Source organism: Peromyscus californicus, unplaced genomic scaffold, assembly GCF_007827085.1.
Source record: "Peromyscus californicus insignis strain IS unplaced genomic scaffold, ASM782708v3 Scaffold_8__1_contigs__length_139910024, whole genome shotgun sequence".
Classification (NCBI taxonomy): domain Eukaryota; kingdom Metazoa; phylum Chordata; class Mammalia; order Rodentia; family Cricetidae; genus Peromyscus; species Peromyscus californicus.
In genome coordinates, this window is record NW_026294606.1 from 31017623 (window position 1) to 31039194 (window position 21572).

At 43.8% G+C, this 21572-nt stretch overlaps 1 protein-coding gene across 4 annotated transcripts; it reads right to left on the reverse strand.

The window, feature by feature from the left end:
- Window positions 1-163: 163 nt before the first annotated feature.
- Window positions 164-19402, reverse strand: LOC128104144 (serpin B6-like). 4 transcript variants are annotated; one of them, XM_052728915.1, is made up of 8 exons: window positions 19138-19402; window positions 18513-18619; window positions 12828-13002; window positions 9949-10101; window positions 8138-8255; window positions 4596-4738; window positions 953-1108; window positions 164-654 (listed from the first exon to the last, which is right to left on the reverse strand). In XM_052728915.1, exons 1-8 carry the CDS (start codon window positions 19348-19350, stop codon window positions 259-261), a joined length of 1461 nt encoding a protein of 486 aa, XP_052584875.1. In that variant the 5' UTR covers window positions 19351-19402; the 3' UTR covers window positions 164-258. The 4 variants fall into 4 exon arrangements, with proteins under 4 accessions (XP_052584875.1, XP_052584878.1, XP_052584876.1 ...); XM_052728918.1 differs by lacking the exon at window positions 18513-18619 and having other exon boundaries at window positions 19138-19392; XM_052728916.1 differs by lacking the exon at window positions 19138-19402 and having other exon boundaries at window positions 18474-18619.
- Between the last annotated feature and the right edge of the window lie 2170 nt (window positions 19403-21572).

Genomic DNA, 21572 nt, shown 5'->3' on the forward strand with positions numbered 1-21572 from the left:
TTCTCTTTTTGTTTCATTTGGTTTTTGTTTATGTCTTTGATAGTCTAGTGTAGCCCAGACTTGCTTTGAGTTCGCTATGTACCTAAGACTGCCCTTGCTTGAATTCTGATCTTTTCAACTTCATCAGCTAAGTGCTGGATTTACAGTTATGTGGCACCAAGCACAGACTTGTCACAACATTTATTAATCCACAGATAAATCACAGATCATGGGAGGGGGAATGGGCAAAGGCCGTGGCTGACCCAGCAGAATCCTTTCTCAGGGAGAGGAGAACCGGCCACAGAACACCAGCCCCTTGGTCTTGCAGTGCTGGATGAAGAAAAGGAAGGGGTGGTTGGCACAGAAGTAGGAGGACATACACCTAAAATATACATTGGCGGCGGTGGCAGCTGCAGCCTCGGTGCCCTCCTCGTTGACCTCCACAAAGGACTTGTGAAGGACCTTGGACAGAAACAAGCCTTCTTTAGATGCTATTCCAGAAAAGTCTGCCCTGTTGTCAAAGGCATCAGTCATGCCCAGCTTGCACAGGAATTCCTTCATGTCATAATTCTCCTCCAGTTTAAACCGTGGGAGGAAAACCTCCACCTCTTCTTCGTCCATCTTGTCCAGCCTTGTCCACTCTATGAATTTCTCGTAAGTTATTTCCTTTTCCACCTAGAAGAGAGTTGAAGACTTCAGGACAGTGTTGTCACAGGACACTTGAGATGATGGGGAGGCCCTACACTGTCCAGGGAAGTGTGGCTGTAAGTCAATAAGGTAGCTGGGAGGGGCGAGTACAGCTCAGTGGTGAGTGTTTGTAAAGCAGGCTCCAGGCTCTGGGTTCCACTCCAGCATCACAAATGAATAAAATATAAAAACATGATCATGGGAGCCTAGGAGAGCTGCCCCAGCAGAAACCCAAATGCCACTCAATTTTTCTCTCACAGCCCCATCAAGGCCCCATGCTCCTTACCGTTCTCAGTTCAACGTGCTCATCTGGAAGCATGATGATCATGTTCAGCTCATTGCCAGCATAGGGAAGCAACAGAATCGTGGTGGATATCTCCTCCACATAGGTCATGTTAAAGGTAGACTTCTGAAACATCATTTGCACAGGTTTCTCCTCATTCTGTGAGAGATGGATAAATATTAAGTCAAAACAAGACACAATGAATACTTTGGGCAACAGAGGCAGTCACTCTCTGCCTCTAGGAGCACTTTGATTAAACTTCCCAGAACATTCCATCAGCCCCTCAGCCTCTGGAGTAATTTAGAACTTACCTGTGCCTCAAAGACCCATTTTTTTTTTAAAGGCTTGGTCGTCAGAGTACAGTTTTGGGAGGGGGTAGAATCTTGAAGATGTAGGGCCTAGTAGGGGGTGTTTAGGTCATTGGGATGTGCCCTTGAAAGGGATTTCAGGACTTTGGCCTCTTTTTCCTTTCTTTCACTTTCTGGCCTTGAGGTGAACAGTTTTGCTCCTCGTCTGATCCCACCATCACCAGTAAGAACCGCCATAACAGGCCTAAATCATGGATTCATCTAATCGGAAACTGGAACCCCTAAAAATGAATCCAATGAACCTGTTCTCTTCTTAAGCTGATTATCTCCATAACTGTAAATACAGTGTCAGAAAGCTGTGTGCCAGACACCTCTGGCACACCTGGATCTCTTGGATTATTGGGTACTACAAATAGTACACAATAAAGATTAAAGGGTGTGATGTTTTCCTTCAGAAAAACATACAGATTAGATCAGGGACTTTTGTATGAGGAACTTGTTCATCCCCAAAACAACTTTGTGTAATCATCAATAAATACGCCTTTAAATGGCTGTTCGAGGTTCAGTCATCAGAGGCTGCTCCTACCTGCTGCCAAGTCCTAAAGTTCATCTTGGAGTGACCTTTCTTTGATTGTCTCATGAAACAAAGAACATCTGATATCATAATGTAAATATCTGATATGCAGAGATCATTCCTTTCTCATACCCTACATCTGTCTCATTACCTTTGCAGTCACAGTTCTCTGCACAGCACCCCATTCTCAATCAAGTGGGGGCAAAAGGAGGACATTTCTGTCGTCCTGGTCCGTCTTCACCACGGCATGTCTGCCTGAACTAGCCCCAAGCCAAGCAGCTTCCTGGCCTCGTCTCTTCAGGCATGTCCTTGGCCCATGACTAGGACACTTTAGCCGTGGCAGACCAGGATGTTTAGATTCTTGAGCCTGTGGCCCACACACTTTGTCACAACTGTTCTGCTGTTCTGCTGCTGGAGCGTCTGTCAATAACAAGCAGGAGTGTGTCCTCAAGAAATTCTGTCTGGGAAAACGGGCCTGGACTGACTTTTGGACATAATCCACAAGGTGTTGCTTTCTGCCTTGGGCAGTTTCTCCCAATATGTCTCTAGTACCCAAAGCATCCAATCATGTAATATAAAAAGGCCCAGTCTTAGTAATTTAATTATTTACTGATTCATGTCTATAATTCCTATCCATTTAGTAATATGGAATTTAAATAAAAGTCTGTATCAACACAAAAACCTTGTGGTTTTGGACCCCCAGCTACCGCAAGTACATTCTACTGGAAAGTGTCCTGTATTGTTTGAGTTTATTGAGAAGCTCTTTCTGGAAGAGAGGTTTCCTCTCCTCTCCACACATGTTTCCAAATCAAAGATGTTTATATCAAATATTCTCCTAGGCTCCTGGAGATCAGCTGTCCCCCTCCTCCCAACTCTGACAGGAAATTCAAAACAGTCTAAGAGTATAAATACTGTGTCTTTGAGAACAGTTAGAAGTTAATCATTTCCAACAGATGTTTCTAGTGTTTATTCCATGACATAAAAGTACCTACAGTGGGAAAGAAAATCTGGAAATTCTGCCATGGGAACCTCAGTCAGGGAGAGAAAGTTCAGCTGGGGTTCTGATGACTGCCTCAGCTTCCCAGTAGGTTTCTACTGGATGTTGTCAGCTTCAGTTTGATGGTGTTATCACCATCTGTTGTTCTTCAGTTTTACTTTAAAGTCTCACAGACAGCCTCTGTTCTGTCTGGGACTCTCAATGGGGAGCTCTAGTTGGCTATCTTATGGGGCTTCCTCAGTTGGTTTGCTGAGTGTTTGTTTGCCCAGGGTTGAATGATGTTACCTTTCTGTTTCTTGTTCTTTTATCTGGAGCCTCATCAGAGCAGACACTCTGCTCCACCTGGGGCTTTCTGTCTTGGGAGCGCCAGCTGATTGCTTTATTTAATGGGGCTTTCCCAATCAACTACTACAAGATGTTTTGAATTCCTGATTTGATGGTGGCCATCCACCCATGTATCCATTCATCCATCTACATCTATCACTTTTTTTTATTCTTTTACTTTAACTGGATGTACTTAATAAACTCACCCATTCAAAATAAGAAAAAATATGGTTACGATAGCTCATTCAACAGACCAGGGACATACATATATGGCTTGCAGTTGACCCTCAGCCACAGCCACATCTTTCTCTACTGCAGAGATAAGAAATGAAGAGAGAATACAATGTATGAGAAAGATTTCCCTCTGGATGAAAGGGAGGAGCTCAAATGAGATGCTTCCTGCTCTCCTTCCTCCCTCTGTCCTTTTCCACGTTCATATAGCATCAAGGTCCAAGCCATGGTGCGAGCATGAGAAAGACCCTCTTGGAACTGGAGAGATTGCTTAACACTTAAGAGCACTTGTTGCTCGTGCAGAGGACCTAGTTATAGTTCGCAAACCCACATGCTAGCTCACTACCATCCATTTTGGAGCCCCCAATGCCATCCTCTCAGACCACCATGGGCTTAAGACAAATGCACAAAGTGCATGCAGGCAAACACCCTTGCACATGAAATAAAAATGTTAACTATGTATATAAAAAAGCTAAGGTCCTATGCTGAGGGTAGCAGAACAACAGCAGAGATCCATCAGCAAGTGATATCCTCCAAGGTGGAGGTTGCTATACTCAGAGTCTATCCTGTATACACATGTCTTTGTTTTCTTGTCTGTAAGCAAAAATCTGTACCTGTCCCATCAAACTAATTTTTGCCCACTGATTTACTGTCTACTGAGCACTAATCATAAACTAGCCACTATAAAACAAGTGTTTCCCTCCGTTGCTTTTACAGCAAGGTGACAAAAGACTGCTGTGTTGTCTTGTAGAGACCAGTGAGGAGCGTGGTAACAGCTTGGAGAATGAGGGTATACAATGGATGGAGTTTTGTGGAGGACAGCACTGAAAAAAAAGGAAATCAGGAAAGATGGGCTAGATCCAGGGGCCCAAAGGGCCTTATATACCATATGTAGATTTTTGAACTTTATCTCAAAAGTTGAAAAACGCCGAAGATCCAAATAAAGTAAACAGAGAGCAGTGCCGGAGATTTGTCCCGTATGCAGACACTAGCAAGAGCATAACAGATCACAGAAGCAGGGTCCAGGCAAGAAATTGGGGAGCAAGCAGGTGTCTGTGTGGTACCATACAAGAAGAAAAGAAGAGAAAGCCCTGAAGGTTAGTGGGAAGTCCTTGCCAAGCTACCCAAAGCCACATGAAGCACAGACTGCATGAGACAGCCTTCTTGTGTGTTTTAGAGGCCAGTGTAAACAGGGGACCATTCAGCACTCACCATGGTGACTTTGAAAGGCATCTCTCGGGTGTCCTCTTTGTTAAACTGCTTCTCCCAGTTTCCTTTGAAGTAGATGGCATTCACAAGCACCAGCAGAGCGTCTGAATTCACTGCACCTGGACACAGCAACTCTGTAATTTTATCTGAAAGGAAGAATTAAAAAGCCAGTTAGCTAAGAGAGTTGGCTGATACATGCAGAGTGACCAACTGCTTGAATGGTCAAGTACACATTTAAGGGATTTCACTGTCCATTAAATATAAGTCAAATATTTGTCCTTAAAGCAACACAACCATCACTACAAAGAAAAGGGAATATTTTTCAAAAGTTCTGAGAAGAAAAAAATTAAACAAAAGAAATTGTTCATGAAACAAAAACATCATTGTTCCAATGAATACCTAAAATGTATGAGTCAATGCCAGTACATTCAGTGTGAATCCTTAACATGTGAGCTAGAAAAAGAAGCAGCTGGTATCTTAAACTTAATGAAGGAATTTAAAGAATTTTTTAAAAAATGGAGAAAGTGCTAGAAAGATGGCTCAGGGGTTAAGAGTGCTTACTGCTCTAGCAAAGGACCCTTCTTCCATGTCAAGTGGCTCCCAAATACCTGTGACTCAAACTACAGGAAGTCTGATGCCCTCTTCTGACCCCCACAGGTAAAAATACTCAAACATAGACAAACAGTCATATACACACACATAATTGAAAAATAAATCTTTAAAAAATGGTTTGGATATAAACTCAAATTTAAAAACTAGGGCTAAGGAGATAGTTCAGGCATTGTGTGCTTTGCAAGCCCAAAGACCTGAGTTCAACTCCCAGAACCCACATAAACAAACAAATCAAAACAAGTAGATGTGATCAAGCATGCTTGTAATCTCAGCACTTTGGAGGTAGACTCAGATGGATCGGTGGAACTTATTGAACATCCAGCATATTTTATTGGTGAGTTCCAGTCCAGTGAGAGACCTTGACTTAAAAAAAAAAAAAAAAAAAAAAAAACAGGAATGATGATGAGATAGACTGTTGTGTGATATTTTGATCAAATTCTGACAATAAAGTTTGCTTTGAGTCAGAGGGTGGAGCTAGCCACTAGCTGATCAAAATTAACCATAGAGGTTACAAAAGTAACCATAGGTACTTTTATGTCATGGAATAAACACTAGAAACATCTGTTGGAAATGATTTACCTTCTAATTGTTCTCAACAGAAAACTGAGAATAGATAGGAGACAGGAAGTAGTAAGTCAGGGCTGAGGGAGGATCTTGGTGCTTTTGGAGGGAGGAACAGAAGATGTAGGAGGTCACTGATGGCTTCTCTACAGCTTCTCTGATCATTCAGATTTTTACCCCAATATCTGACTTCCGATTTTTTATTGATAAAGAGTAATTAGATAAATACTCCAATGGATAGTGCTTGAGAAACAATAGCCAATGTCTTCTGGCCTCCACACACACAGAAACATATATGTATACATACCTACACATGAACACACAGATGGACCTGCACATGTACACACATATACACAATATTTGGATCAATAAGAATATTAACCCCCTATTTGAGGAAGATTATATGTCTTGAAAATAACACAGAGCCCCAAACATATGCATAATTTCCTGTGTCAGGATTTAAAAATTAAATTTAAAAGTAGAGGAGCAGCTATACAGTGCTCCTTACAAGTATAAGGCAGAGCTCACAACTGCAGGTGAAGGACAGCAGGGCGAACCCACCTGTAGGGATACACCAGAACTGTAGAATCTGAGCCACATCAGAGTAGGGAGCTCAACTCAGAGTGCAAACTGTTCTTCACTCAATTCATGAAGAGACTAAAAGAAAGGAAGGAAGGAAAGAAGGCAGGCAGACAGGTAGATAGGAAGGGAGGGAGGGAGGGAAATGTGCTCTGGAAAAGCTATCCAAGATACTGACAGACATCACAGATAGGTGGGTTAGAGCAGGCTAAAGCTAGAAAACATGTCAGACACTGTTAATTTACTAAAGACAGAACTGTAAAGGTTGAATTAATTTAGAACAAAGCCACTTCTTTCTTTTTCCCTCTTTGAGACCAATTCTCACCATGTTGCCCTGGTTAGCTAAGAACTCACTATATGTAGAACAAGTCTGTAGACCAAATTGACCTCTAACTCACCAAGATCCCTCTGTCTCTGTCTCTGCCTCCCAAATACTGGGAGTAAAAGCCTACACCACTACACCTGGCAGAAGAGGAAGGCTTCTTAAAATGGGAGTCATGTCCCACCATGTAACTGAATGAAGCAGCAGCAAAAATAGTGGGCAACCATAAAAGGTATTTGAATGCACAATGGCCAAAAATTACTTTGAAATCAAACATTTAATCAGCCTGAGGTGCTCCTGGCATTAATGGACTGCATTGCATCATATGAGTTCTCTGCAGCCATGGTTTTGAACACACATATGCACATTGCACTACACATCTTGTCATTCCTATAACACTAATCCATGCTACCTGAAACACTGTGGTTCAGATTCAAGTCTCTTGAATGTTGGGAACTGCAGTGTTTTCCCACACACATTTTCTGCTCTTATATAAACAGAATGGTTTAATCGTAAAAGACAAAGGCTTTTAATATTTTACTGTCATCGTTCTTCAGTGAGTAAATATTAAATTATTATATATATTTGGATCATGTTGGATTGGGCAAGCAATATAATTTCATTAGTATGCCAAAGTGCTTTAATCTTAATAAATGACTACATATATATATATATATATATATATATATATATATATATATATATACATATATGTTTGACACTTGATGTTTAGTCACATAAAGATAACTTAAGTGAAAGGGGGTCACAAATGGGAAAAGTTTAAGAGACTCCACTTTAGGGCTGGAGGCTATAGCTCAGTGGTACAATGTTTGCTGACATGCACAAAGCCCTGGAGCTGATTCCTAACATGGCAAAACCATAAAATAAAAAGGAAGTGTCACTGTGGTGGTTTAAAAGAAAATGGCCCCCAAGGAAGAGGCACAAATGGGAGGTGTGGCCTTGCTGGAGTAGGTGTGGCCTTGCAGGAGGAAGGTGTCACTGTGGTGGCAGGCTTTGAAGGCTCCTATGCTCGAGCTCCACCCAGTGAGACAGTTCACTTCCTGCTGTCATTCGACCAAGATGCAAACAATCTCAGCTCTAGCACCATGTCTGCCTGCATGTTGCCTTGCTTCCCACTGTGGTGATAATGGACTGAACCTCTGAACTATAAGTGAACCATCCCAGTTAAATGTTTTCCTTTATAAGAGTTGCTGTGGTCATGATGTCTCTTCACGGCAATAGAAACCCTAAGTGAGACAATCACCTTAAAAAGCAAAGAGATACTCCCCTTCACAGCCGATGTTCTTCTGAATAAGAGATCAATAAGACTATTAAAAATAGACTAACTGGCTAACAGTGACTAGGAAGTAACTCAATAATAGAGAACCTGCTGAGCATGTTCAAGGCCCTGGGTTCAATTCCCAGCTCCAAAACCAACCAAACAAACAGAACAGATGGACTCTGTGTTCACCTTCTGTCTTTTTGGCCACCCAGGTGTTGATGTGCTGTCGGGACTGCTCTGTATCTCCCTGAAAGTCCAGCTCTTCCATCTCTGCTTCGTAGAACTTGTGGCAGGAATCTTTAAAAGACTGAGACAGAGCAACATAACTACATAGCCATGGAAGTGATTAGCACTAACAGCCTCCTTCCTTGATGATCAAAAGCAGAGAAGCAAGAATTCAATGACGTACAAATGCACTTACTATTAAAAAGGAGGAGAAATAAAAAATAAACTTCTCTGTATTCAACTCTTGAATTTTAGTTTTTGAGCAAGGTAAGAGGGTGGTCTTAAAATGCCATGAACTGCAAATCCTCCAGACAGTAGCTGTGACTGACTGAGGTCACTGAGAAGATCCTCAGATGCAGTAACTCTAGGGTATGCAGAATGACAGCCTCACAAGACCTACAGCAGGGCTACACAGTGTCGCAGGGAACACAGGACATGGGAGGTCATTCCGCACTAGCCTTCCACACAACTTCCTGTGAGGACAGAAGCAGAAATTGGCACTCTTCAAGCATGGTGTTGCTTATGGCCACAGACTGCCTGAATACAACAGGTGAGGTGACAAAATTTATTTTATCTTCACTGATGGTTTGGATTGTGAATAGCTGCGTGTATTTGGTGGTTACCACACTGGGTGGCTCAGCTTCAGATGTGAGCAACTCACAAAAAAGCTGTCAGGGCTGGGGACATAGTCTAGTGAACAGTTTGGCGGTGAGAGGCTGGCCCAGCATGTACAAGGTCCTGGGTTTGATCTCCAGCAGCACAAAAAGATGTTCAAACCCTATTGCTGACACAGCCTATGAGGTAGCAGTAGTGTTAACGATTGCCCACAGTCTGCCATGCTAGAACAGAAAATGATGCTGCACAAATGGGCTGAAACACGCACTATGTTGACAGCATATGAGGAATGATTCCCTAGTCTTTCTTTCAAACAGCTCACGGACACATATTTCATTTGTTTTCCGGGAACTACTTTTATAATATAACTTCACAATTCTGCTTAGGTGTAAGGAGACAGCCATGGCTTTACCTCAGAGAGTCCCTGTAGGTCCAGTGGGAGAACAATTAACAATACATAGTACAATCTCAAAGCTTCACTTTCTTCTTTCTACCAATACACTCGGGAGCAAAAAAAAAAAAAAAAACAATGTGCAAAATCATATTCAATAATATATGGTTGGCAATGGCCCAGACAGGGTGTAAGTTAAAATCCCTCCATGGGAAAATGGTTTTCCATGCCATGAAACATGTATACTCAGGACTATTGGAGGATGGCTAATCATAGTGAGCAGGCCCCGGGATTTAGCTCAGTGTTTGAGTGTATGCTTGGCATGTGTGAGGCCATTATTCCAACCCCAACATCAATCATAACAATAAAGTAATAGTAGGATAATAATAAATAACAACGTGAAAAACTGTAGTACAACATAAAATACAAAGAATGAAAGAAACAAATTATGAAACAATATGTATATTCTGATGGCTGTATGCAGGGAAAATATTCACAAATAAATTTCTGTATATGCAGGAAGACAAGCATCAACTCTATAGACCCTCTTATTCTAGGTAACATGGAGATTGGGAAACAGGGTGAGGAGGGCTCATGCTTTGCTGACTTAATTTGTATTCTGTACAATTCAAAACAACACAAATGCACATGCACATACACGAGAGTTGCCCTGATGCCCACATAGTTGGGGAACTCCCAGCTCACACACTCCCTACTGTACCACATAATTCCTCTCTCACTTTGCTTCACAAAAACTGGAAAAACTTACTGCTAAAATATCAAAAGTCTTTTCACCGAAGAGCCTGTTGGCTGTTTTGAGCAAGTACTGTGTTCCGGTCTTATTCAGTTCTGTGAGAAGTGCCTGGAAGCCCTGGTGGACATCTCCACCTCCACTGCCGCTGCATTTATCCAAAGAGAGTGCCTGAAATCAAACAGATTCAAAACAGAATTCCAGTAAGTGCAGCTTTAGGAAATAGGTAAACACTAAGCTCCTGCTCAGAATTTTACAGATCCCTGCTGTCGCTCAAATAATTACCTAAAAAGACAAAGTTGTTTTGAAAGCTCCCTCTCTAAGGTCTTTTCTGAGACCCTGTCAGCCCTGGAGTGTGCAGAAATGGACCTCCAAAAACCTCAACTCTTCATGCTCACTACCTATTATCTTGCTAAAACCATGGCTGCCAACCCAACCTCCACTGGCTCAAAGCAGGCAGCTCCTAACCTTAGACTGCCACAGTCTCTCCTCCGCCCCTGAATAGGCAGGTGCTGCCACTGCCTGACTGTGCTAGATAGTTTTATGGCAACTTGACACAAGGTAAAGACATCAAAAAGGAGGGAACCTCAGTCAATAAATTGCCTCTAAACCAGGCAGTGGTGGCATACACCCACCTTTAATCCCAGTACCCGGGAGGCAGAGGAAGGTGGATCTCTATGAGTTTGAGACCAGACTGGTCTATAAAGTGAGTTCCAGGACTGCCAGGACAACATAGAGAAACCCTGTCTAGAAAACAAAAAGAAAAAATGGCTCCATAAAATGGGGCTGTAGGCAAGTTTGTAGGGCATTTTTTTAGTGATTGATGTGAAAGGGTATTGTAGGTCGTGCCCAGCCCATTGTGGGTGGTGCCACCCCTGGGCAGGAAGGAGGTACTAAGTTCTATAAGAAAGCAGGCTGAGCAAGTCATGATGAGCAAGCCAGAAAGCAACACTCCTCCATGGCCTCTGTATCAGCTCCTGCCTCCAGGATCCTGCCCTGTGTGAGTTCCTGCTTTTACTGCTTTTGATGATGAACTGCTATACGGAACTGTGAGCTGAAATAAACCCTTTCCTCCCCAAGTTGTTCTTTATTATGGTGTTTCATCACAGCAATGGTAACTCTAAGACACTGACCAACAGTATTAAGAAGTAATACTGTTCCAGGCCTGGGCCTTCGAAGACCCAGTGCCATGTTTGTGTCCAGCCAACCTCATGGAAGGAAGACCAAGCTATCCTGCTGTTGGCAACATGGAAACCTCTGGAGTCAACACTACCACACAAAGTGACTTGGAAGAAAACCAAAGCCCTAGCCAATAGCTGGCACCTCAGACATGAGATCAGCCTCACTGGATCTTCCAATGCTGCTAAAAGAGCCCATGGTGACCTCAGCTGATCTGGTTTCACAATGAGCAGAGGAACTCCTCCTCATTGGAACCCAGATTTTGAGAAACATTGTCAGTGTTGCTTCTACCCACTGCATATCAGGATGGCTTGTTCTAAAAAAAACTTGATGAGATCTAACTCATGGTGTTGGCTTTGGACTTAACAGCTGGCAAGGCAGGAGAGTGAAGGAGTGTTTACAGGGGTCTGGAGAACAGGGTCTGTGGTGTGGTGTCTGTGGGCAGAAGTACTTGTTTGTGGTGACAAGACACATGAGACATTGTCCCTGCGACCTTTGGTATCTGTCTAAATAATTGTGACCATATTAGGAAACAGGCCTGTAAGGGAATAGTAAAGTTGAAATGAGGTCATAAGGGTGAACTCTAATCCAGTCTGAGGAGTGCCATTATAAGAAAGGAGATCGGATCACAGCAAACAGGAAACACACAATGAGAACACAGCGGTAGCTGCTATCTATAAGACACGGAAAACCAAAATGTCAACCCCTTGGTTTTAGACTTCAGCTTGTAGAACAGTAAAAATAAAAGGGTGTATCATTTAAATCACCCAGCAGTTCTGTCTGTTACACGGATGTACCTGGCTAACACATGTCCCCTTCCCCATTTCTGCAATGGACTCATCCCTGGCTGTCTCCCCATGTTATTCTGGGCAGGTTGTCTTTGTAACTCACATGCCTCTGCACCTAAAACACTGTACCCAGGAGGAGCTGTGGTTGGTTCTGTCTCTGGACTCCCTGCCACACCTGACCTAATGTGGGAAGGAACTTCAGGGTCATGGGAAGGATCAGTATAGTGCCAATTCTAATAAAAACCTGGAGCCAGATATTGGGGTAAATGCTGAAAGTTCAGAGAAGTAAAGGAGCCAGCCACAGCCACCTCTTACCTTGCCAACTCCTTAGTCCAAAAAGGGACAAGCCCCTGTCTCCTCCCACCTTATATTCCTCTCTCTGCTCAGCCACATCACTTCCTGTCTCCACCTCCCCAGGGCTGGGATTAAAGGTGTGTGACTCCCAAGTACTGAGATCAAAAACATAAGATCCCAAATGCTGGGATCAAAAGTGTGCGCCAGCACTGCCTGGCATCATCTGTGGTTGACTAATGGCTAGCTCCACACTCTGATCTTCAGGCAAGCTTTATTTGGAAGAGCACAAATAAAATATCACCACAGATCAGCCCAGTGTACTTTGCTTCAAGGAAGGCTGAGGCCCATGAGGAGTGAAAAAACAGATAATGGGGTAAGGGTTGCAAACGTTTGGTGTTCCTGGCCCAAGTGATCTCCAACCTTCCCATTAACATAACCAGCATTCACCCCACCAGCACTAATGGATCAAGGTGCTCATGCCAGTGTCCCAGCAGGGGTAGCAGATACTTGCCATCATACACACTGACGCTCTAATGTCTCCAGCAGTTGTTCATCAAGAGCAGTCACTTTGAGATTTGGACCAGCTCAACTGACAGTCCATATGGTATTTATCTGGTGGGAAATGGTGCTGGTTACCTGAATCATCTGGCTTGCAGTGTTTCCCTTTGCCCCTATGCAGACCATGGCCAGGGCCGAGGAGATGCTCATGGGTGAGAAAAATACATTTTTTGAGCTGTCTTCACCCAGTATTTTCAAAAGGTTTAAGGCGAAGGTGCCATTGGCTTCCAGCAGAGGATCCATGATGATGAGCCTGGAATGGGGGATTAAAATCAACGTCATATAAACCCAGGCTGATGGGTTAGCTGCGTCTTCACTCGCGCTCACACAGTGATGCTGTGGCTCAGTGAATGCAGCCCCCACAGCATGAAAGGTGAAGGTCACATACATTAAATGATACAGCCCTGCTGGGAGCAGACAGGCTAACTCAGGCCCAGTACCTTGTCCTTCTACTGTACAAGAAGTCATTCCTTACATGAAGAGCCAGGGGTCATGTGAGAGGCCAAGAGGCAGCAGTAGAGTCACCAGCCTACGAATCTACAGATGCAGCAGAGGAGGCTGGAAGCAGGAGACTGCAGGAGCAGGGCCTGCCTGCTCTGACGTCACCCACAGACAGTTACCAAAGTCCCGTTTCTGCAGCCTGACAGCCTGGGCGTTCTCAGAGGCTTCCGATGACTCCCCTGAACAGGGTGTGAGAGCAGGTAGAACACGAAAAGGGGAAAGCAAGCGCCTACCGGCAGGGGAAGGGAACCTACCTCTAGGGCCTGTGAGGAGACACAGCATGCACTCTGCCTCTTAGAGCTGTTGTCAGAATGGAAAGCGTGCTGACGGTATAGACGGAGGTTTCAACCCTTGAACTTGCACACTCCAAGTATTTCAGCTAACTGGTGTTTTTGTTTTTGCTTTTATTCTTGATGCTCAGAAATGTCCCTTTTTGTCTAGTGAGGATCTCTTTAAACTGGTTACTTTGCCCTGAGCTTTTGGACTCACACATCCTGGCTCTCTGGCAACAAAGGGTCCTTATAGGCTGTGCTCAACATCTCTAGTCCAGGGACATATCGCTCACCTCCTGGCTTCTGTTGATAGAAGGGCTGTGAGTGCAGCTGGAGCGACAGACCTGAGTGAAAAACCCAGCTAATGCTATTGGGCACACCAGTAACAAACTGGGAGACACACTTCCCCTCACAACCCAAATGGATCGTGCAGTAAAGGCCATCTTGAAAGTTTCCATGCACTTGACCCTTCCGAGACACACTGGCACTTGGAGGCATTCACCTGGGCTCAGCACACTGTTCTTCTCTTGCATTTTGCAAATGTGTTACACCGTCTGGTGCTCATAGACCACGTTATCCACAATACTCCACTGTAGCTGCTTGTGCTCTAAGGGCTGCACAGCTTAACCCCCTTCACCAGTATCGTCTGTCCTGGGCCCCAAGAGCTTGCTGCGTCCTGTGTCACTCCCTCACTCTGCTGCCACGCACTGTCCAAACAGCTAATTCAATTCCCTGATTTTCTGGCATGGTCATTGTACTTCCATTCCACGGACACTTTAGCAAGGTCTATAATAGGCTGGATGTGGTTTTTACATTTGAATCTTGGAGCCTTTGCCTAACTGTTTACAGCCATCAGCTTTGCTATTGAGAAGTCTGATGACATTTGAGCATTTCCTCTCCTTCCCTCGTCCTGAATTCACCCCTGACTCTGAGGGACTTGTCCCTCCAAGACTGCATCTGTGGCCCTTTCTGGGCTCTTCTTCCCTCTACGGACACTGAGAACTTCCTCTAGCAACCTGCTCACTCCAAACATCGGCAGGCCTGTCCTGTCCAAGTCCTGTTCATCCCTCTCCTGTCCTGACCTTGTTCTGATGATTTAAAACCGTCTTCTCGACTGTTAGTTTAGCATGCTCTGAGAACAAGGAGATAAAATACACAGGACAAACTATTTCTGTGATCAGAATAACTAAATCCTTGAATGTCTAAAAATCCATATATTTTTATTTCCCCTTAGTCCCCACTTTTTTGGGTGAAATTTGTCAAAAACTTGAGTAAAATCCTCAATTGTCTATAGCCATAAGTTTGAAAATAACCTATTGCATAACAATGAAACAATTTTCACTTTCACTTTGCAGTATAAATACTATTCCTGGAGCTGGCAACACAGATTAGTAGTAAAGCATTTCCCTGGGACATTTCAGACTCTTGGGTAAAAGCTCGCATTGCACAGTAAAAACTACACTACTTTTTGAAAAATGAAAACAGTGTTAGTCAGGGACAGAAAACGTGTTACTAATGTGTTAGTACTGCACAGTTTTCTGTACTGTTGAAAGCAGCCTAATGAGTCGATTTCGGAATCATTTCCATGTGCAGCATCATCACCACCTTTGGGCACTGAGTTCAGTGCATAGGGCTTAGTAAGCTGCTAAGTCAGGAGTCTCCACTTAACTGTGTTTCTTGACCTCCTTAAGGATGCCTTCATTTTCTCACAAACTTTGACCATTCAAACGCTAGTTTAATGGACACTTAGGCCCTTGTGTGCTTTCTCCTTTCTTTTCCTTTGCAAGGGGAGGAAGGTGGACTAATAAACATAGGAGTTATACACTGTTGTCTTTTCTAACATCTTCTTGGCCTAGGTCTAGCAAGTTAGGAAACAGGGGGTGCAGTCTTCAGTGAGAGTGGGCAACATCCACTTGCATGCCCTATGGCTGCCATGAGGACTAGCCTCCAGTAGCAAGGGCTTGAGGGGGAGCCTACAGAGTCCATGGACCTGGACTTTTTTTTTTTTTTTTTTTAAGATTTATATATTTACTATGTATACAATGTTCTGTCTGCATGTACACCTGCACGCCAGAAGAGGGCACCAGATCTCATTACGGTTGGTTGTGAGCTGCCATGTGGTTGCTGGGAATTGAACTCAGGACCTCTGGAAGTGCAGCCAGTGCTCTTAACAGCTGAGCCATCTTTCCAGAAATTTTCTATCTGAGGGAGTAAAACTTAATTCTCTGAAGCCGGCTGATGTGTGTGTGTGTGGGGGGGGGGGGAAGGCTAAAATTAACTCTAGGGCCCGCAAGAGAGGGAAATTCTCTCTCTCTCTCTCTCTCTCTCTCTCTCTCTCTCTTTCTATCATCTTCTCAGTTCTTATTTTTTCTTTACAACTCATATATCTCAACAAAATCTTTCAGGTAATATAAAAATTACAATGTGGTTACATTCTATTTTTCAAGTGAATGATTATAATGAATACAGGTTTTAAAAAACATGTTTCCCATTTCCCTTACATGATTAAAACAAAGTCATCCCAAGAATCCACGTACATTCACATCTAAGTAATTTGTAATAGATTAACAGAGTGTGAGCAAGCAGGGTATTTTTCTCAGCCAGTTCTTTTACTGGCAGGCTGCATATTGCATTTACAAAGAAAGAATCAATCACTTTATTACTTATCTTGAAAGGTAATCTTATAAGAAATCTTAAAAGAAGCACAAACTTAAACTTTTATATATGAAAAACTGTCAGTTCTACTTTAAATCTTTCAGGTGCATACCCACTCATCAACAGTTTTTTATATGAGGCAGTTGGGGGTAGAAATGGGTACAAGGAATTAATCATCATCTTTGATCACCAACTAATCCTAGCAAGAAAGCCATGTCAGCTAATGATAATTGGGCTGCTTTGTTCTTGTTTCCTGGCCTTAACGAGTCCCTCACTCAGCTATGTGCCTTTCTCAAACTTTAAATTGTCTTCTTGGGTTTTTCACCTCAAAGCTATTTGACAAAGACTTCTTAGTCTAACCTTAAGTTATTTTCAAACTTTCAAAGCTTTGTTTCAGCTGTGATGCATTCCAAAACCTGTGAACACGTCTCCCAACATTAAGATTAAAAGAACTTAAGCTATCTGGTCTACTGGGACTCAATTGTTTTTCTTAATCATTAACCTAAGCCACAGTCTATATGGCTCCTCAATAGAAACTCATGTGTTCTGGCTGTGTGACACTTCCTTGTTTTATATTTTATCCTCTGCAGCCTTTGCTTTATCAGAGGCAGAGGCAACATTTTGTTCTCCATTTACCTATGTTAATTTTTCCACTAAAATAACCACTATCATATTCCCTTGCTATATTTATTAAAAACTCTCAATTATCAAAATCCTATTTAAACTGACACTATTATTGTATAAAATCATGGCTTCAGTTAAACCGTACATACAGCTTAGGAGAAAGTCATCTTCAGGTAAAAATGCCCAGTAGAACAGAATATTTCCAAGACTACATCAAGAACAGTGGGGATCTCCCCATGCCCAGTCGTATCATGCCAGATACCAGGGGAAATGGTAGCGGCAAACACGCAAAGACACAGCAGCAGCAAGAAACATCTGGGGCCCAGGCTCTTGGGCCTTGCCTAGCTGAGATTCACCCATCAGGGTTTTGTTTCCTGGTGAGCCTCCAATCACAATTGCCACCTGCTGCTCCTCTGACAACACCCTTATGTCAGATATTGGGAAAACTGTTGATTCCAAACCCTGCTCTGATTTCATCTGCTGTTCCTGCAATGAGCTAGCTGTGATTCACTGAACTGTAGTAAGACACAGTGCAGTGGACTAGGCCTGGTATAAATTTAAATAGTCATTCCTGGGTATCTGAAGACCATTAGTTAAAATCTGAAGATACAAAATCCTCAGGTGCTCAATCCCTTACAGTAACATCATAGGTGGGGCAGACTATTAGAGGGTAAAGTGCTTGCCTCACAAGCAGGAAGTCAGGAGTTTGGATCCCAAGAACCCACGTAAAACCAAGACAGATGCAGCATCCTCTGCCAACCCACTGGAGGAAGAGACAGTGAATCCCCCTGAGCAAGGCAGTCAGCCAGAATAGCCAAAATGTCCAGCCCTGTGTTCACTAAGAGACCCTGCCTGGAAGTATACAGTGGAGAAAGCATAATAAAGACGATGCCAGATATCAACCTTGAGACTCACATGCACATGTACACATAAAAAGCTGCCCCGCCACATGTCCCCATTCAAGAAACCACATGATATACAAAATATTTAAATTAAAAATAAAATAGCATAGTATTTGATATAACCGATATACATGTTTCCATATTCTTTAAATTGTCTGACCATAACCTATATTACCCAATACAGTGTAAATGCCATATAAATGATGCCTGTATACCATACTGTTTAGAGAAGAAGAAAAGGAAAAACAGTCTACCCATGTTTGAATTGGGTAGACCATAGCCCACCCCCACCCCCACCCCCCAGGCTGACCTCCATCTCCTATCTTCTTGTCTCCTTCCTCCTATCTTCCTGGATGCTTAGATTACCGGCACTAGGCCTGGCTTTTTCCTCAGTAGTTCCCATCTGCTGTTGATTTTTGTCTGCTGAATCACGTTGGCTAAGTGTGAAATCCATGTAAGTAGACATGGGGAGCCAAGGGAACTTGGTTTAAGGAGCCAAGTGTGAACCAAACACACTTTCTCTGTGTGATGACAGAAACCATGGTGGATGCCATTACTCGGGGTAGTACTCAAATATCAGCCATTCCTGTAACCACATGCATGTTACTGAGCCTCAGTGTTGCTCACAAGAACAAGTCAAATGTTACCTGGTAGTCAGACCCCACACCACACACTTAAAACCACAGGAGGAAGCGGGCAGCCTTGGGTACAACACTATCACAAGCAACTGCTCACAGGATCTCTGAAAACAGTGCAGAACCAGACCTCACCCAGCTTCCTGACACCACTCCTATGCCAGATTTCCATACTTTAAATGTCTCCAAACAGATCCAAGGAGGAAGGATGAACAGCAAGCCTGGGCTGGGCTGGGCTGGGCTGGGCTGGAGAGGCTGAGCAAGTGTCCGGTAGAAAAAACCTGGCGGACCATCAACAAAACAAAGAGGAAGGGAGGAAAAACGAACATAGATTCCAATCTCATCTGGAACAGAAACCTGGTCAAAACTTTGGCTATGTCCTTCTAGTCCCTCAGACATCGAATCTTGCAATATTTCCCCGACATGAGTTCAATTAAAAAAAAAATCTGGAATTGTCCTCAGGGTGTCAATCCTCTCAAACATATGAATTTATAAGCACTTACAAGTGCTGAGGGTCTGGGCTACCTGAAAACAGCCCAACCCTGTCTCTCAGACTAGGGCACAGCAGCCAGTAAGAGGCCACTGAGGTAGCAGATCCTGCTGCCCTGAGCAGATCCCTAGGTCCCCCTTGGTTCCCATCCCTCCGGGATTCTGATGCCTGTCAGCCACGGGGCTGCTCCCAGCACAGGGAACAGAAGCAGGGATCTCTGGGCTCACTCCTCTGTCCATGCCTACTCCTCCCATCCACTTCTGGTGCCCCCAGCGCCCTGCCCCACAGCCCGACCACAGTAGAGCTCACCCCGATCCTAGGTTCCAGCCCGCAGAGAGCAGAACCGAGAAGAGGAAGGGCAGGCGCCCTGGCCTCAAGTATCCGCAGGGCTGGGAGGTCTGAGCAGGAAGTCCCCCTGGGCGCGGGGGAGGGGGCGGAGGTGACAGAGGTGGCCACGGGCTGTCGAGGTGAGAAGGAACAGCAGGAAGGACAGAGGAGAGGTTGTCTCTGCTCTTTGACCATAATTTCCAGTCCAGGTCAGCGGCTAGCTTCAGGTCGGTGTAGTTAGACTAGGGGTCTAACTGCTCTGTTATACAGGCTCTACAAAACCAAGGAATTGATCTAAACCAGGAGGGAGCTTTTAGGACGATGTCCGCTAGGGGGAAATGTGCCAGCTCTTAATGGGAATAAATTAGACAGTACTGAACAGGAATTTTTAAAGCGAGGAAGAGGCTTTTAGGATTACGGCAAGAAGTCAAGTGCCTGCCTAGCATGCACAAAAAAACAATAGAAGCCACCATGGTCAATGCTGTGTCCTAGACTCCACTACTCTTCCAGCTCTCAGGTATTGACATTTTATGTAAATGTCAGTGAAAACTCCTACGTCTCACATCTCTCCCAGGGAGCAGCAAGATGACCTGGTGGGGCGAATGCTGGCCAGGTTTAAAAGACTGGTCAGTTCTGGAAACCTCAGATTCTTTTCTGCCTCCTTCACCCTCACACTAGGCCAAGGATTCCCAGCATTGACCTTACAAACACTTGAATTAGATGTGTCTTGGCTGTGGAGGCTGCCACGACTTAGAGAATGTTTAGCTGTGCCCTGGCCCCTCTGCATGTCAGTAGCAAACCAGGCCACCACACCAGCTGTGAGACTTCACTCTTGATGTTCGAAAACACAAAGGAATGCTCCCAGTATTCTACTCCCTTTAACCTTTTCAAGCTTTCCCCTGCAGCTTTATTGCTTCTGGCTTATCCTTCCAGCCCACCCTTTGCAAAACTACAGTGTGTATAGTCTGTGTACATGTGCATATTAGAGTTCTCTGTATAGCTCTGATTTCCTACTTACCGTCAAAAGGTAGCATTCTCTCTGTTGGCTACCACAGACCTACAAGCTGCTATTAAAAATATTTTGATGAACTCTCTAAAATACTGCACAGAACTCTCTTATTCCTTTTCCTGGCTTCCCCATATTCCTCTGTGTGCATTTTGATTGATGCTTACATTTTACATCATTTCAAATGTTATCATAATTAACACCTAGCCAAGCACCCATTAATGTTGATTCACACAGTTATCCACGAAGGTGTCGGTGTGTGCATTCCAATTAAGTGAGTTCTGAAAAGGAAAAATATCCTGGAATGAATCCAAATTCCTAAAAACAACTCGCATACAATGACAAATACAGAGATCTTTTGGTTAGTTATGGAATCCCCCTCCATAGACATAGTACCTGACGGAGGTTCGCTGCTGGTACTACCTCCAGCCAAACTCATCTATGTACATCCTGGTAGAAATCCATATTTTTGTTGTTGTTGTTTTAAATAAAGTCTCACTCTATAGACTAGAAGAGCCTCAAACTCTCACCTCCTGCCTCTACCTCCCCATTGTTGACACTTCAGTCATAAACTATCATGCCCACCTGTAAAATCAAACGTTTACAAGAATTTTTGTTAGCTAACCAGAACACACTTCAATACCTGATCAGTCTTGATATCTGATCAGCTACCATGCTTTCCCAGACATTGTCTGATCACCCTGGCCTGCCTTTGGCAGAAGCCAGGATGCCCATTGTCTCTGGTGTTCCCTTCCAGTAATTTTCACCTACCATCAGCCACCTACTCTTCTGCTGTAGATTACATAATGTACTGAGAACTGAGTCCCAATCTCTGTCTCCTGCCACTTTACCCCCATTGTTAAGTCTGATGATCCTTAGTAATGGTTTTCATGTTACAAATAATCCAGAATAATTAACAACAGAATACTGTATCTTCTCAAATAATTTACAGGAATTTTTTGGTTGGTTGGTTGCTTAGTTTTTCTTTTGGTTTTCAGATTTCTGTCTTTCACTGTTTCTCTCTCTCTCTCTCTCTCTCTCTCTCTCTCTCTCTCTCTCTCTGTCTGTCTTTGTCTCTCTGTTTCTGTATCTCTCTCTATCCCCCCTCCCCCTTCTTTCTGTGTATCTTTCTCTGTGTTGTGTCCTCCCTCCATCCCCCCCCCCCCCGTGTGTGTGTGTGTGTGTGTGTGTGTGTGTGTGTGTGTGTGTGTGTGTGTGTGTGTGTGTTTTACAGGGACTCACAAAGCCCAGGATAATCTCAAGTAGCCCTGGCTGAATTTAAATGTGCTTTGTAGCTGGGTCTGACCTTGAACCTCTGATTTACCTGCTGCTATCTCCCAAGTGCAGGGATTACAGGCCTCTAACATGATGGAACACAGAGCTGAGGGAAGGCCAGCATGAGATCTGGAAA